The sequence below is a fragment of the Balaenoptera acutorostrata genome, chromosome 4 (genome assembly GCF_949987535.1).
Source record: "Balaenoptera acutorostrata chromosome 4, mBalAcu1.1, whole genome shotgun sequence".
Taxonomy (NCBI): Eukaryota; Metazoa; Chordata; class Mammalia; order Artiodactyla; family Balaenopteridae; genus Balaenoptera; species Balaenoptera acutorostrata.
In genome coordinates this window covers 145,983,623-145,999,547 of record NC_080067.1, presented here as the reverse complement: position 1 = coordinate 145,999,547, position 15,925 = coordinate 145,983,623, and the positions used below count along the sequence as shown (strand labels likewise).

Here is a 15,925-nt window from a genome sequence, read left to right as displayed (position 1 = left end):
TTAATAGACTGTAAGACCACCCTGTCAGATGATCTGTTTTTCCCTTCCCACCAAAGCATTATAAGAACGGAGGAATGTTTACCCACACCTTTCTTGCCCCACTGATGCTGAGAGACAGGAAGAGAGGCCACACGATGCCCGGAAGGGTGGCCTCTGGCTCCTCGGCTCAGCAGCGCTGAGAGCCACCAGCCATACAATCCTGGCCGGGTCCGGGAAGAGGGAGGGGGAGGGGGAGGAAGGGGCCTGGCTAAATTGGAGATCTTTGACACGGTCATCCCTTTGACTTAGCAATTCACCTCCAGCACGATCACAAATCGCAACCAAAGACTGGCTGACCAGGATGTGTACTGCAGCATCATCTCTACAGCAAAAACTGGGGACTTAAATAAATATCCTTTAACAGGGAAACTAGTAAATTATGACACATCCCAATGAAGAACAGCTGTTCAAAATTCCTTAATGAAGAAACTTATTAAGCTGCCCTCTCAGCACAGCCAGCAGCACGTCATCTCCTAATCTGAAGAAATGCATTGATGTGGGAAAAGGCTTACATAATAAGAGGGGTAAAAAATGGTATGTGCCAGGTAACCTTAACCGTACAAAAATAAATAGAAAGACTGGAAAAAATAAATCACAATGTTAAGAGGGGTTATCCATAGCTACTGCGTCTTTTTAAAAGTTTTTTTTTATATTTCTAATCATTCTACGATGACATGTACTAATTTTAACACCCAAAAGAAATTCTTTCAGAAGTGAAAGAATGGCCGATAGCAGGAAATGCTGCGGAGGGGCTAAGCGTAGTGTGAATTGAAAAGGAGTCACAGAATTTGGGAACCAGAGGTGGTGTTTCAATAAACGGGGTATCAGACCCCAGGTACTGGGCTTGGATTACGGAGGCAGGCTGGGGTTGAGCCGTAGCCCTGCTACTTCACATTTCGGTGACACTGGACACGTCAGTTCTCTAGACGTCAGTTCCTTTGCTGCAAGCCCTGTGTGTGGCGGAGACACGGAGCTGCTCACTGTGGGCGGCAGGCTGAGCTCAGCTGCCTGAACCCCCCGCCACATGCCCCTAGGTCGGCCTGGCCGTGCTCCTCCACCGCGTCTGCCAGCGCCCGCATACCTGCTACTCCGGTAGGAAACGCTACCAGGCGGTCGAGTGGAGTTATCCACCTACTCGGCACCACGGCCACAGGGACAGCGTAGTACGTCCAGATGAGCGTGACCATCAGGGCAGCCTGCAAAGACACGGCTGGTGAGTGGAAACATCCTGCCAGCCACACAAACGATCACCACGGAAGATGAGGAAACACGGAAACAAGCCAAGGAAACTCTCCACATCAGTGACCTCCAACCCTACCCATCCAGTCCTCACAGCCAGCAGATACACGCACACCATCAAATTAGCTGATAGAGTGACCAAGGTCTCCCACAGCGCGAGGGTTCCTTCCTCATCGAGCACCTCCTCTCAGCAGCCAGCTTACGCTAACTACACCTCATCAGTGACAAAAGTGATCTCACGCCTCTCAGGTCCTTGCAAAACTAGCTACCGCTCCCACCCGCACACCCAAGTGCAGAGGTGAGCCCTCTGTGAGGTTAAGTGGCGGGACTAGACGCGCTGCCTGCCCTCTCCTCCTTTCCCAGCAGCGCTCGGTCAGCTGTCTTCCGTCCCCTTCGTGGCCTTGAACGTGCCGCTCGAGGGAGCGGACCTCAGAGAGCGCGGCTTGCTCGACTCCTCTCCCCGTGAGACCTCGCTCGTACCAAAGTGACAACGCCTCAGGATCAACGTCCTCAAACACACCCAAACCACCTGGGCTTTGGGGGGGCTGGGCGCAAATCTTTTCCCCCAGGAAAGATCACACGTAGGACTGAAACTCGGAGACCATTTAAAGCAGCCACTAAGTGTGCGAGCGACACATCCACACCCTCGGGTGAAGAAAGCAGCAGCAGGAGCAGGGATTGTTCCGCAGCAAAGGGAACAAGTAAACATCCCCCAGGCAAGGAAGCTGGGAATCAACGGTCCTGGACTGAGGTGAGAATGACGTGTTCCCCGCCTGGAGAGCAGACATCTACACGTCACCTACACGTCTGCACACCCGGTGACAAGCAACGGCCACAGTCACCGACCGCCTTAGAAAATACGATGTCTAAATAAGCTCTCTCACTGCATACCCGCCCAGGCTCCCAACGCTGCACTGAAACAAAGGCAAAATGAAAGAACTCCAGAGAAGCGCGTCTGCTAAAAAATCCCAACATTTAACAGCTCTAAAAGACAAAGGCTAAAAGAGACTAAGAGAAACAAAGGCTTCATTTTAGTCTAACTTAGAAATTCACAGAGTGGGGCTTCCCTGGTGGCGCAGTGGTTGAGAATCTGCCTGCCAATGCAGGAGACACGGGTTCGAGCCCTGGTCTGGGAGGATCCCACATGCCGCGGAGCGGCTGGGCCCGTGAACCACGATTACTGAGCCTGCGCGTCTGGAGCCTGTGCTCCGTAACAAGAGAGGCCGCGATAGTGAGAGGCCCGCGCACCGCGATGAAGAGTGACCCCTGCTTGCCGCAACTGGAGAAAGCTCTCGCACAGAAACGAAGACCCAACACAGCCAAAAATAAATAAGTAAATAAATAAAAAATAAAAATAAAGGAATTCCTTTTAAAAAAAAAAAAAAAAAAGAAATTCACAGAGTGTTCAGAGTTACATGCTAGCAGGACCACACAGCACAGCAGCTGAAAGCGGAAAAGCCTGAATTTCCAGGCCCGGATTCTGGGCCACATGGTTCTGGAGGACAGTCCGTTACCAACTTCAATGACCCCAGGTGACAGAATAGGACACTTACTTGCAGTATGTAGAAAGCAACACTTATAACCCATTTTATCTTGGCCAACTGAGCTGTCCGTGCTTTCACTGAAAGGAAAAACAGAATGAAATGGTATCAGTCCTAAGAAAAAATGAAGAAGATATTCAAGCACACAGAAATGTTATTTCTCCTCATAAACTATTTTCTAACTATGTACGTAACATCTGCTCAATATACTTAGACAAGGGAGTTTCCTGATGGTCCAGTGGTTGGGACTCTGTGCTCTCACTGCCGAGGGGCTGGGTTTGATCCCTGGTCAGGGAACTAGGATCCCACAAGCTGCGCAGCACAGCCAAAAAGCAAACAAACAAAATATATATACACATACATACACACACACACACATAGAAAATATAAAATAGAATTTCTTAAAAGTCACCCACTGTGCCATTATTTAAAATAGAATCACACACAGATTATGAGATTTGAAGCTTTCATTTTAAAAACTCTTAAAGCTATTCATCTAAATCAGAGATTCTTTTATGAGGCACTTACCAACAGGACTACCTTTTTCTTCCTGGATTTCCCAGGCCACACAGCACACTAATCCGTAAGTGGGAGTCTAGTTTGTCTCAGGCCTGGGCAGGCCCCTCTGCAGGTTTCACTAGCCACACACTCTCTCAGCACACAAGCTGACCTCCTATCCATCAAAGGAGACTGTTAGGAACGGTGGCAAACATAAAGCTGAGTAAGACCTGATCCCCAGCCTGAAGTCTACACTTGGATAAGGACACTGCTGGGCATTTTTTAGAGCATTCACAAAAGCTCCTGGGAATCCATCATGAGATTTTTCTAGGCTTCTCTCAGAAAAGTGTTGAATTTGAAAATGTCAACCTACAGAGAATGAAGAAAATCAAAGATGTTAGAGGTTTCTGTGTGATTGTGTGGGGTTTTTTTGTTTTTTGGTGGTTTTTTTTGGCCATGACTCTCGGCTTGTGGGATCTTAGTTCCCGGACCAGGGATCGAACCTGGGCCCACAGCAGTGAAAGTGCCAAGCCCTAACAACTAAACCGCAAGGGAAGTCCCCAGGCTTCTGTGTTTAGAAAGCAAAGGTTCACCAGCAAAAAAGGAGGAAGTAACAATTATTACTGGGTCTCTTCTAGACAACTTAAAACTCTCTGTCAACATCAGAACCTCAAAGATCAAAGCACATATGCCGTGCCTCTTTCTATAAAGATTTCTCTATTAATCAGCTCGTACGAAGCTTCCCACGCTACAAATGAGAACAGTACCGTGAGTTTTGAGCTTATCAGTCATCTTGTTGATCTTTCTCTCCAGCCTGGCGTATCTGGCAAACTCGTCCATCATGTTGACGGTGGAGAGCTCCTGCTTCATACCCTGGATCTCCGCTCGCATCTGTGACTCCTGCTCCACGTCCTTCTGCAGCACCCTGGACATCTGGTGGAGGTGACAGTCGGGATCAGCCTTCGCCCCCACCCCCTCCCCCCATCCGCTTGCTGCCTCCTGCAGCTGGGCACGCTGCCCTTTACCCCCATGGCCAGGCTCTGCTGCCCGGTCCCCGTCCTGCTGCCTGCCCCCGACCACAGAAACGAAAACTCCCCCCCCGCCATGAGTCTTTATTCAATTACGTTTTTCCTTCTGCAGATATGCCCATGGACTGCTACAGCACAAATGTATGTATCCTTCACTTTTACAGCAAAATTGTGATTACAGGGTGAAAACTGATTCCATCCCCAGAGCTTCATTCAGGTGACAAGGACCGTGCACGCCCCTCATTCCTGTAGAATTCTGTGCTAAATTAGGTGGGCAGAGCAAGGGGGGGTGCCGGGGGTCAGGGATGAAGCGGTGGCGGGTGAAGAGGGCATTCCCGCAGAGGGGCTGCCTGGCATGAGAGTCGGGGTTCCACAGCAGGAGGGGCACATGCGACAAGAGGAGGTGGTAGTGGAGGCCGAGGGTGAGTTACAAAGGATTGAGCAAATCATGGAGACCTACTAAGGATACTGTGAGCCAGTTTTCTCACTGTGAGAAAAGGGAGTGAGAAACATGCATCGGGAGAGAACCCGAATGAATCCTGTGGGACTGGATGAGAACTGGAGGCGCAGGTGTGAAGTCGTGGTTTTCCATAGATACACAGACAGATGAAATAACAGACGTAAATGTTTGTGAAGAGGAGCCTCTGACAGCCAGGCCCCACATGGGACACGACCGGCCCAGGCGCCCTCCCCAGGGCCCTCCTGGCCGCCTGGATAGTGGAGGGGACCCAAGTGTGAGGGCACCTGCCCGCGCCGTCCCCAGATGCCCCCTACAGACACACACACCGGCCAGGACACTGCCAGCGGCCCGGGCTACACATGCAGTGGCTGCCAGGTAGCGCCCAACAACCCCCCGGGACAGGTGAAGGTCCCAGGAGAGCGAGGGGAGAGCAAGGGGACCACCCTCGCACCAGAGCAGGACGACCTCGTAGGGGACTGAGAATTCCTCAGGGACTGACCCGGAGTGATGAGTGTACCTCCCCAAATCAACGCCCACGGTACCTGGTGAGATGCAAAGAGAACACAGCATCCTTTATGTGACATCCTCGCCAAACACTGGACAAGGATGTCCACAGAAGGCCATTCTGCAAAATCACTGCCCTGCGATATTTGGAAATGTCATCCTCGCAATTCAAGGAAAGACCAAGACTCCTTCTAGACTGAAGAGACATTACAAGTATGTGCTATGCATGCTGCTGACTGGGGTCCTTCTGCTATAAAGGACGTCACTGGGACGAGGAAACCCTGAACGGGACAGGAGGATTGTACCTGACAGCTGTACTGCGAGCAAGGCCACTCTTTATACACTAAAGTATTGGGGAAAGAGGGCACTCGGGTTGACAACTTACTTTCAAATGGTTCAGGAAACAAAACCCGTTCTTTCTAATGAATGTATAACTTTTCTGCACGTTTGTGTTTGTTTCACATTTTAAAAAATATATTAATAAAGATACATTAATAAACTATATTAATATACTTCTCTGTACTGGTACACAGCAGGTACACAATAAATCAGTCTGTTCCTCTAGCCCCCGGTTCCCCCCCTGCCTGGTGCACAGTAGGGTGACGCTTCAGTTCGAGCTGGCCAGCCGCTCCCCTCTTCCGGGTCTCCCAGGGACGCCCGCACAGCCTCACGGGACACCAGCTGAGGCCCCTTTCCAGAGCCCGAGCAATGAGGCCCTTCGGTCTCCAGAGGGCGCCTGCGCAGCAGCACAGTGTGCTTACCACTGCGCAGCCTCCTGGAGTAGGGGGGTCTTCAAACTCAGCTGTCGTGTCCCCACTACCCAACACTCTAACTAAAGGACATACACGCTAGCCAGATCCACCCTAGAGCAGAAAACAGGAATGCACCAAATTATCTTTAAAAATCACAGAATCATCTTAAAGAGCAAGGAGTTCATAGATGCCGCTTAAACTTTGTAAATCAAGAAACAGGTGCAGGGACTTCCCTGGCGATCCAGTGGTTAAGACTCCGCGCTTCCATTGCAGGGGGCGTGGGTTCAATCCCTGGTCCAGGAACTAAGATTCCCGAATGCCATGTGAAACGGTGCGGCACAGCCAAAAAATCAATTAAAGGTGTATTTTTTTTTTAATTTGATTTTAAAAAAACAGGTGCAGGGTGGGGAAAGGACTTTCGGAGGTGATGGAGATATTCTTTACCTTGATTGTTTCGGTGGTTACCCTGATTAAGTGTGCCAAAACTCATCAAACTGCCCATGTACAAGAAGTGAATTTCACTGAATGCAAATTACACATCAATAAACCTGACTTTTAAAAGTAGGATTTAAAAAGAAATAGAGGGGGGACTTCCCTGGTGGCGCAATGGTTAAGAATCTGCCTGCCAATGCAGGCAACACAGGTTCGAGCCCTGGTCCAGGAAGATCCCACATGCCACGGAGCAACTAAGCCCGTGCACCACAACTACTGAACCTGTGCCCTAGAGCCCGCGAGCCACAACCACTGAGCCCGTGAACCACAACTACCGAAGCCCACGTGCCTAGAGCCCGTGCTCCACAAAAAGAAAAGCCACCGCAATGAGAAGCCCTTGCACAGCAACAAAGACCCAACACAGCCAAAAATAAATTAAAAAAAAAAAAAAAAAAGAAATAGAGGGGCAAACACATTACGTACATAGCATTATAGAGAATACAGGCTGTGCTTCACAGATTTTTTTAATTGAGGGCTTGTAGCAACCCTGCATCAACCAAGTTTATTGGCACCATTTTTCCAACAGTATTTGCTCATTTCATGTCTCTGTGTTACATTCTGGTAGTTCTCATAATATTTCAAACTTTTTTATTATTGTTATATTTGTTATGGTGATCTTTGATTAGTGATTTTTTTTTTTTTTTAGGCCACACCACGCGGCTTGCGGGATATTAGTTCCTGGACCAGGGACCGAATCCCGGCCCTCAGTAGTGAAACGGCAGAGTCCTAACCACTGGATCAGCAGGGAATCCCCTGATTAGTGATCTTTGATGTTACTACTACAACTCACTAAAGGCTCAGATGATGGTTAGCATTTTTTAGCAATAAACAATTTTTTAATTAAGGCATGTACACTTTTTTTACACAATGCTATGCTATTGCACACTTAATAGACTCTAGTGTAAACATAACTTTTTTATGCACTGGGAAACCAGAAATTGCACGTGACTCACTTTACTTCGATATTCACTTTATTGCAGTAGCCTGGAACCAAACCCGCAATATTTCCGAGGTACGCTGTACATAAAACAATTAAAAACTGGAAAGGCCAAAAATGGTTACTCAGGAGTGGAAAGTGAGTGAGGGCAGGAGAATAAACTTGAGGGGAACTGAAGAGATTTGTGGTTAAAATTAGGAAATGCAGTGCTTGAAGAAAAACTGAATGTATCACATCTACAAGTACAAAAAAAGAAAATTTGGAAGTGTTTAAGTTTGCAAATGGGTACCAACATTAATCCAAAACCTCCTTACAAATAACTGTTAAAATATACTAGAATTATGAATTGAAATGTAAGATTTCAGGAGGTCTAAATTTTTAAAATGTTCTTAGTATTAATTTTTTAACATATTTATTTATTTGGCTGCACCGGGTTTTAGTTGTGGCATGTGGGATCCAGTTCCCCAACCAGGGATCGAACCTGGGCCCCCTACACTGGGAGCACGGAGCCCTAGCCACTGGACCACCAGGGAAGTTCCAATATTAATTTTTAAAACATAAACATCTGGGGCTTCCCTGGTGGCGCAGTGGTTAAGAATCCGCCTGCCAATGCAGGGGACATGGGTTTCAGCCCTGGTCCGGGGAAGATCCCACATGCCACGGAGCAACTCGGCCCGTGCGCCACAGCTACTGAGCCTGCGCTCTAGAGCCCGTGAGCCACAACTACTGAGCCCGCGCGCCTAGAGCCCGAGCTCTGCAACAAGAGGAGCCACCACAATGAGAAGCCCACGCACCACAACAAAGAGTAGACCCTGCTCTCCGTAACTAGCGAAAGCCCGCGCGCAGCAACGAAGACCCAAAGCAGCCAAAAATAAATAAATAAAATAAATAAATTTTAAAAACATATATCTGAAGTCTTTTTTTTTTTTAATTTCTATCAGGTTTTTAATTTGTTTTTTTCGGCTGCGTTGGGTCTTTGTTGCTGCATGCGCACTTTCTCTAGTTGCCGCGAGCGGGGGCTACTCTTCCTTGCAGTGCGCGGGCTTCTCATTGCAGTGGCTTCTCCTGTTGCGGAGCACGGGCTCTAGGCACGCAGGCTTCAGTAGTCTCTTAACCACTGTGCCACCAGGGAAGTCCCCTGAAGTTTTTATGTACTCACAGGCGTATTAAATCTCCCACCTGACAGAAGCTGATAAGCTTTGCAGGGTACGGTTTTTCAAAGACCTGGAGATGGGTCCACAAATAATTCTAAAACAGAAAAGAAAATAAGTTTTTAAAGACCAGTGAGGCAATTCCCCAGCGGTCCAGTGGTTAGGGCTTGGCACTTTCACTGCCTGCTGCCCAGGATCAAATCCTGGTCAGGGAACTGAGATCCCGCAAGCGCGGGAGGAGGCCATGAATCAATAAACAAACAAACAAAATTTGCTTATCACGAAAAAAATTCCGGTGGGAGAATCTGGAGAGCAAACAAGGGCAGAACCAATCCTTCGTTTCTCTTGTCCCCAGACGCTGGCCCTCTGCCTGTGTGACATCCCAGTGTCCTCCTCAGTCACCCTCTGATCCTGTCCAAGTTGGAAACTCCCTCTGCCAACAAAATGCCAGGACTTGCGGTGGCACTGGGGTTGTTCAAATGCTCACTCCCCCGCTCGCTGGCTGGCAACTCTCTGGACCAGACCCATCTGAAAATCGTGCCCGACGACATTTACAGCCCAAAGGCTCTTCCCTCCCGGAACACAGCAGGCATCCCTGGGAGTGGCGGCTCAGGCGTGTCCCTAACACCGCAGGGAGACCCCTCACCCCGGGAAGGGCCCAAGGCCCAGAACAACCCCACATGCCCCTCAGCCAGGACCGGCCAAGTCGGGCCCACTCCTCGGGGCCCTGGTCTCCGGCACGTGGGAGTCCACATCCGCCAGGCCGCACCTGCTCGTGCGCCCTCAACCCCCGTCGCCGCCTCTGTCCCCTCCTCAACCAGCACTTGGGGCCCATCCTCATGCCTGGTCCACAGCAAGAACTCACTAGGCGACCGTGCTCCCTGGAAACGGGGAGGGTCTCAGCAAGGCCCGCAGCGGCAGGCCCTGCAGTGTCCACCCCTCACCTCAGTGGCCCGGGCCCCTAGAGGGAAAAGGGAAGCGGCCACTTTTTAGAGCAGAAAGTTAAGTGTGATTTTGAAGTTGTCAAACACAAAAGTGGCGGCCAGTCCCACACACCAAATCCCAGAGGACAGCCTGCGCTGCACCTATGCTCAAGGTCTGCAAAGCAGGGGGTCTGTGAAGAAGGGGCCCCTGGCGCCTGAAGCCCCCCTCCAGCGCGTAGGTCCTGGGGCGCCTGCGCAGGGCACGTGCCTCGCCCGGACCCTCACCACTCCCTCCGCCACACCAGTCCTAGGGCGCCTGCGCAGTGCACGCATCTCTCCGGGACCCACAGGCTGCCCTCCAGCGCATCGGCCCTGGCACGCCTGCGCACGGCACGAGGCTAACTAGGAGCTCCTCCCGCCCGCGGCCACGCCAGTCCTGGGGCCCGGGGCGCCTGCACAGCGCGCCTCCGCGCAGCCGGCACGGAGCGGGGCGCTCCGCAGGGTGGTCTTTGTTCCCTCTGCCTCCGCCTTTGGCTGTGTTGATCGCAAATGCGTCCTGTGACCAGCTAGAAAGGAAACATGAAAGAACTCGCAGGAAAATTCTAACCAAGTCAACGCCAAGGATTGGGCGTCCTTATCCAGGCCCCCAGCCCCCACCCCAGTATTTGGCTGAGGTCCCATCCCAGGACCTTGCAGCACTCTGCTGGGAGAGGACTTCTTGCACTTGCGAGACTTCCTCAAGGGTCTCTCCTGACTAATGGGAAGGTGCGCCCCTTCCCTGCTCTGGCTGAAGGGAAGAAGCTTCGGAAACCCTGGAAGGAAGGCTACAGTCTGAGGTGCAGGGGCATGGCCCGTCCCCAAACTGATCCTCCCTGGAGTCTCTCCCACGTGCATCCTCAAAGCAGCGCCTGCGATGGGGCAGCCTCTAATGGTCGAGACGGAGCAGCGTTTTACCCTACACGGGACCAGTGCGTTCCTTACAGCTCTTCACTGACCCTCAACACAAACCAGATCTCTTTATTACTTCTCCCTGTTTTGAACACCAGCAACTGTACTCTGCTAGGATAATGTTATCCTTCTGAACCTGGCTAACAATTCTGACAGTGTTACAACCAAGGGAAAACGGGTCTAAGAAGGCTAACTGGTTGGAGGTTAGAGAGGTTACACAGCCTGTAGGATGCAGCAAAGGAAGTGACACAGGTCCAAGGACAAACCCAGGGCTCATTCACCTGAACGACAAACAGCCACCCTGATAAGGCACAAACCTCGTGCATGTGTAGCCTGCAGCAATAACTTCTTATGAGAGAGTGCTAGCTGCAGGGCACAGGTTTGGTGAAAGCTTGGTGAAGGAGCCAGAGACGATGACAGTTCTTATTTACAGCCGCTGCCATATCCCAAACTCTCTCCTCCTTCCCCCTCAGCTTATGAGAAACTAGGAACAATTCACAGAGGAATACAAAACCAACACAGCCTCTTTCAGCAATTGAGGTTAGTTTTGTGTGTGGTTCCAATATAAGGTGAAATGAGATGGGGTACATAGGAAGAATCGAAGTGATACTGCAAGTAAGATGGGCAGGCAACCCACAGAATGGGAGGAGATGTTTGCAAATCATATATCTGATAAGGAGTTAATATCCAGACTATATAAAGAACTCCTAACTTAATCACAAAAACGCAGCCACTCACTCTAGATGTGGGCCTCCAGAGAGCGCCCTTCCCCTAGGGACAGCTCCTGAAGCCCCATTAGAAAAGGGGCCACAGACCTGAATAGACGTTTTTCAAAGATATGCAGACGGCCAATAAGCAAATGAAATGATGTTCAACATCACTAATCATTAGGAAAATGCAAATCAAAACCACAAAGAGAAGCCACTTTGCATCCATTAGGATGGCTATTATCCAAAAAGGAAAAATAATAACTAAAAAAACCAATGTTGGAGAATGTGGAGAAACTGGAACACTTGTGCATTGCTGGTGAGAATTTACATGATGCAGCCGCTGTGGAAAACAGTGCAGCAGTTTCTCAAAAAAATTAAAAACAGAATTACCATATGATCCAGCAATTCCACTTCTGGGTACTTACCCAAAAGAACTGCAAGCAGAGATTTGAATAAACACTTGTACACCAATGTTCTAGCAGCATTATTCACAATGGTCAAAAAGCAGAAACAATCCAAATGTCCATCAAAAGATGAATGAACAAACAAAATGTGGTATATACATACAGTGGAATATTATTCAGCCTTAAAAAGGACAGAAATCCTAACACAGGCTACAACAGGGATGAACCCTAAGGACATTATGCTGAGTGAAATAAGCCAGACATAAAAGGACAAATATTATATGAGTTCACTTATATGAGGTGCCTAGGAATAGTCAGATTCATAGAGATGGAAAGTAAAATGGTGGTTGCCAGGGACTGGGGAAAGGGCATGCGGATAACGCCCCATGTTTACTGGGGACAGAGTCTCAGTTTAGGAAGCTGCAGTTCTGGAGACGAAGGGTGATGAACAGTTGCACAACAATGTGAATGTACTCAATGCCACTGAACTATACAAGTTAAAATGGTAAATTTTATGTTATGTCTATTTTACCACAGTTCTTAAAAAATAAGAAGAAAGAAAAGTGGGCTGGGGCCTACTCTTCAAGGGTCTTTTATGCAATGCTGAGTACTTCGGACACCATCTTAAAGACAAGGAAGCATCAGGAAACATTCTGAACGGGGGATGGGATTAAGAGAGAACTGCCTCAGGACAACTTGGGTGATAAGGTCCTAGAATAGAGTTTTACACAAAACAGGCACCCAATGGATACCAGTAGAGTAGAACAAAAAGAAGTAGAAACCCTGTCTAGTCTTAAATACCCCCCCCACCACCAATTTATACCAGGAGAGAAAAGCAGAACTGAGTTCCCAGGATACTGCTCCAGTGTGTGCACCCCATCTTTGAGTCTCGGTCTACGTCAGACAGCCCCTCACTCCCACTGTCGGCCTACAGAGGGCGCCCTTCCGCGGCTCCTCACCTTCTCCACAGGCACCTCCCATCAAATATGCCACCAAACCCCCTATTCAGGCTCCAACAGGCAGAGGGGCAGACCTCGGAGAATCACAAACCAAGGATCAAACCTCCACCCCAGCAATCACTAGCTGGATGTCTTTGGACAACTACTAAATTCTGAATCAAACACACCTCCTCTGAGAGGTACAGGAAGATGGCATGACAGTCACAGCAGCCGTGGCGACTGGACACGAGGAAATTACTCACGATGGACACAACGCCCCGCAGGGAGTGCTCCCAAGTGCCCGTCGCTCCTCTGGGTACAGGAAACATCACAGAGCACTGGGATTCTAAGTCTACACTGTCTCCAACCCCTCCCGCCCCAAGAATGGGGGCCCCTGCATCCTGAGACCCGTCCCCAGGGACCCTGCACAGCTGCACTGCACGCGAGAAGGCGAGACTTCCCGGAGCCCCGGACGCCGTGCTGCAGGCACTGGCCCTCCCCACGCCCCCACCCCAGCAGCCTGAAGCTGCTCGACGCCCCCAGGAACCAGAGAATAACGGAAATGAGTGCGGCTGGCAGAAGGGCACTGAGAACTCCAGACCGCTGCCACGTGAAAACGTGGCCAAGAGTTATCAGGCATTTTTTTTTTCTCCCCAAAAATCCAGAAAACCGGATATGGGGGTAAAGCGTTGCGACTTGACGCTAGCAACTCACTCAAAAACATCTTAAAACACAGAACGGCCTAACCAAGACGCCTCTGCAGGCCGAATCCGGCCGTCGGGCGGCCAGTTTGAGACCCCTATGTCTACGGCACGCTGGGGCGGCGACCCCACCGGCCCCTGGAAGGCCAGGTAGCCACTTACGAAGGAGGAGAAGGACGGGAGGAGGATCCTGAGTACATTGCATCCAAACACGAAGCTGAGCACCAGCAGCCAAGCCCAGCGGTCGGCCTCGGCCGCGCTCATCTCGAAGGCTCACGGCGGCGCCAGCTCTGCTAAAGCAGCTCCACCTGGGACCAAGCCGACGGCCGCGCGTGCGCAGTGAGCCCAGCGCGCCGCAGAGGCGCGCCGCCGCGCCTGCGCACTGCGCCGCACTCGGGGAGGCGGGGCCGTCTTTTGCTCCGGGCTTTGGTTCACGCCAGCCTTGCCCTTGGCCTTCCCGGCTTCCGTAGAGTTCTCGCACCCGCCCCACCACGCCGCGGAACCTGTTTTCTAAATTCGGCCTTCACCGTGTCTCTGGTTTTGTTGTATCTGCAAACCACTTGTGTGATTATGTAATTAATACTTTCTTTAAACTGACTCACCTTTATTCCTAAATAAATGTATTTTTAAATAAACCTTTCCGTAAATAGAAAGCTACGGTAATGATAGTAGCAAGTAATCGTAAAAAGAAAAACGTTTTGTAAGTAGTTTTTAGTAAGTAGTGTTTACATTTCAAAGCTAAACATTGTAATAAATGTAAGTAATTTACAAAACTGCATACCTGAGGTCCTGGTTACATTCAGCCTGTAATAAAGTAGCCTACATTTATGGGAAGATGAGGTTTTACAGCAGAAGAATCCCAACTCACAGTTATGTGTAGTAGGTAAAGCAAAAGATGATTAGCTGCCTCTTCTGCCCTGGTTGGAGTCTGAGAACTAACTCCCAATCAGAGTGAATCGAGGAGCTGTGGTTCTACAAATTTCTGATTAAAGAAAACATGTGAAGCGAAACTATTCGATAGCGGTAGAGGGAATTATTTCCCTGGAGAGGTTTCTTGGCCGGTAGGTGATGCTGAACTGACCAAAACAAAAGACAGGCTTGGAGCCTGCTTCTCCTCCATAGCCTTCCCCTCCAGCTGGACCACCCAAGGCAGCCTGGCTACTAGCTCCTCTACCCACTAAAGGTTTGGAAGGATTGGAAGTAGAAACCACCTCGTGAAAAGTGATGGCAGATCCTCCGGCCTCCATCTCCCGGCCCCCAGTCTCTGCTTTTCAGGCGGAAGAGGAGAGCATCGCCTGCTCCCCACCCGTACCACACCCCATCCCACTACCACATCCCCCCAGGAGGAGGATCACCAATTCCTGGTGAGACGAGAATTTGACAAAAAACGCTGGAGAATGTCCTTGACTGTACAACAGTGGTAGGAGAGGACCAGCAGTACCTGGCCAGTGTGAACAACTCAGCTCTCTCCTATTGCTCCATTTAGGCAGCTCTTAAGAAGAGCACTAACGGTTAAAGGCTGCCAACACCATCCGAGTACCACACTAGGCCATCAAGTTAAAAAGAAAAAAAAAAAAAGTATCCGTCCCATAGAAAATAAAGATTGTGATAATGTCACAAATGGATTTCAGACCAGAGCAAGACTGGCAGAAAATACTAACACCATTGGGGGTTTTCATCAAACCATTTCTTGTTCAGAACAAACAGATCTTGGAACCTCTGACATAATACAACAATTCCTCTTCATAGGACTTCAGAGAATGTGTTTAGCAAGCCCTATATCAGTGACTTTTATGTTGATTTTAAACCAATCACGACTGAGATTGGAGAAATGAGTACTCTAATAGAGACCAACTCTCCGTCAGAGACTCAGAGGAGTGTCAGCAGGGACCAGAGACATGCCCAGAACTGAGCGATTTAGGGCCAGTGACTGAGGGTGGCCCACCTGAGGCAGAGTCTTCTCAAGACAGGCACACCCAGAAGGCAACACTGAAATGCAAAGTGAAAATGAGATTGCCTCAACTATTCCCAAAACAGGGGAAACAGAGCGGACAAAGAGAAGAAACAATTTAGCTGGAACTGAATTTACCTCTTCTTAGCTTTGCCCTCTTGGTTTTACTAAATGAAAATGATGATGATGATCACATACCAGGTTGAATCAAAGAACAGACTGACGATCTTTCCACCGGGAACTAGGGGTACATCAATATTCAGAGTAACTTAGGTAAAATCTGCGGTGTTTATTTCAGTAACTGGCTGTCACAAACTAAGTGAAGGCAGATACCTCACTTGCACAAATTTTATAGCCAGCATATTTCTCAGTGGCTGTCAGAGGATTGGACATGTCTATATGTTGGCAGCCAGTTTTAGGTCCAGGATAGCTAACGATGAATGAAGTATTAGGATCTCTTGGAAAACTGCATTTTAGCGTAGTTGAATATTTGAGCATTCTTGTGTGTGTGTGTGTGTGTGTGTGTGTGTGGTGTGTAGGTGTGTGAGGAAGTAATCAGAGTGCAAAATATCACAGATTGTAATTCAAGCTATTTTGTTGTTTTTTAAACTTGTTAAACTTGTTTAACAAGTTTTAAAAAAGCATTTCTGCAAAATTTTAAAATGCAAATGCTAAATATCTTTAAAAGCAGCGAGGTTATTGATAGATG

The 15,925-nt window shown here is 49.3% G+C and overlaps 1 protein-coding gene across 2 annotated transcripts in view; it reads right to left on the bottom strand.

Annotated features, from left to right (window-relative positions):
- GET1 (guided entry of tail-anchored proteins factor 1) overlaps positions 1-13,610 on the bottom strand; it is a 51,099-nt gene extending 37,489 nt beyond the window's left edge. The window contains exons 1-4 of one of the 2 annotated variants that reach the window (XM_057544914.1): positions 13,428-13,610; positions 4,085-4,250; positions 2,832-2,899; positions 1,121-1,235 (exon numbers count right to left, since the gene is read on the bottom strand). In XM_057544914.1, the coding sequence (XP_057400897.1) occupies positions 1,121-1,235; positions 2,832-2,899; positions 4,085-4,250; positions 13,428-13,529 (451 nt within the window). In that variant the 5' untranslated portion in view covers positions 13,530-13,610. The remainder of the gene's footprint in view (positions 1-1,120; positions 1,236-2,831; positions 2,900-4,084; positions 4,251-13,427) is intronic. The other variant, XM_007183785.2, reaches the window with a different exon arrangement.
- Positions 13,611-15,925: the final 2,315 nt, after the last annotated feature.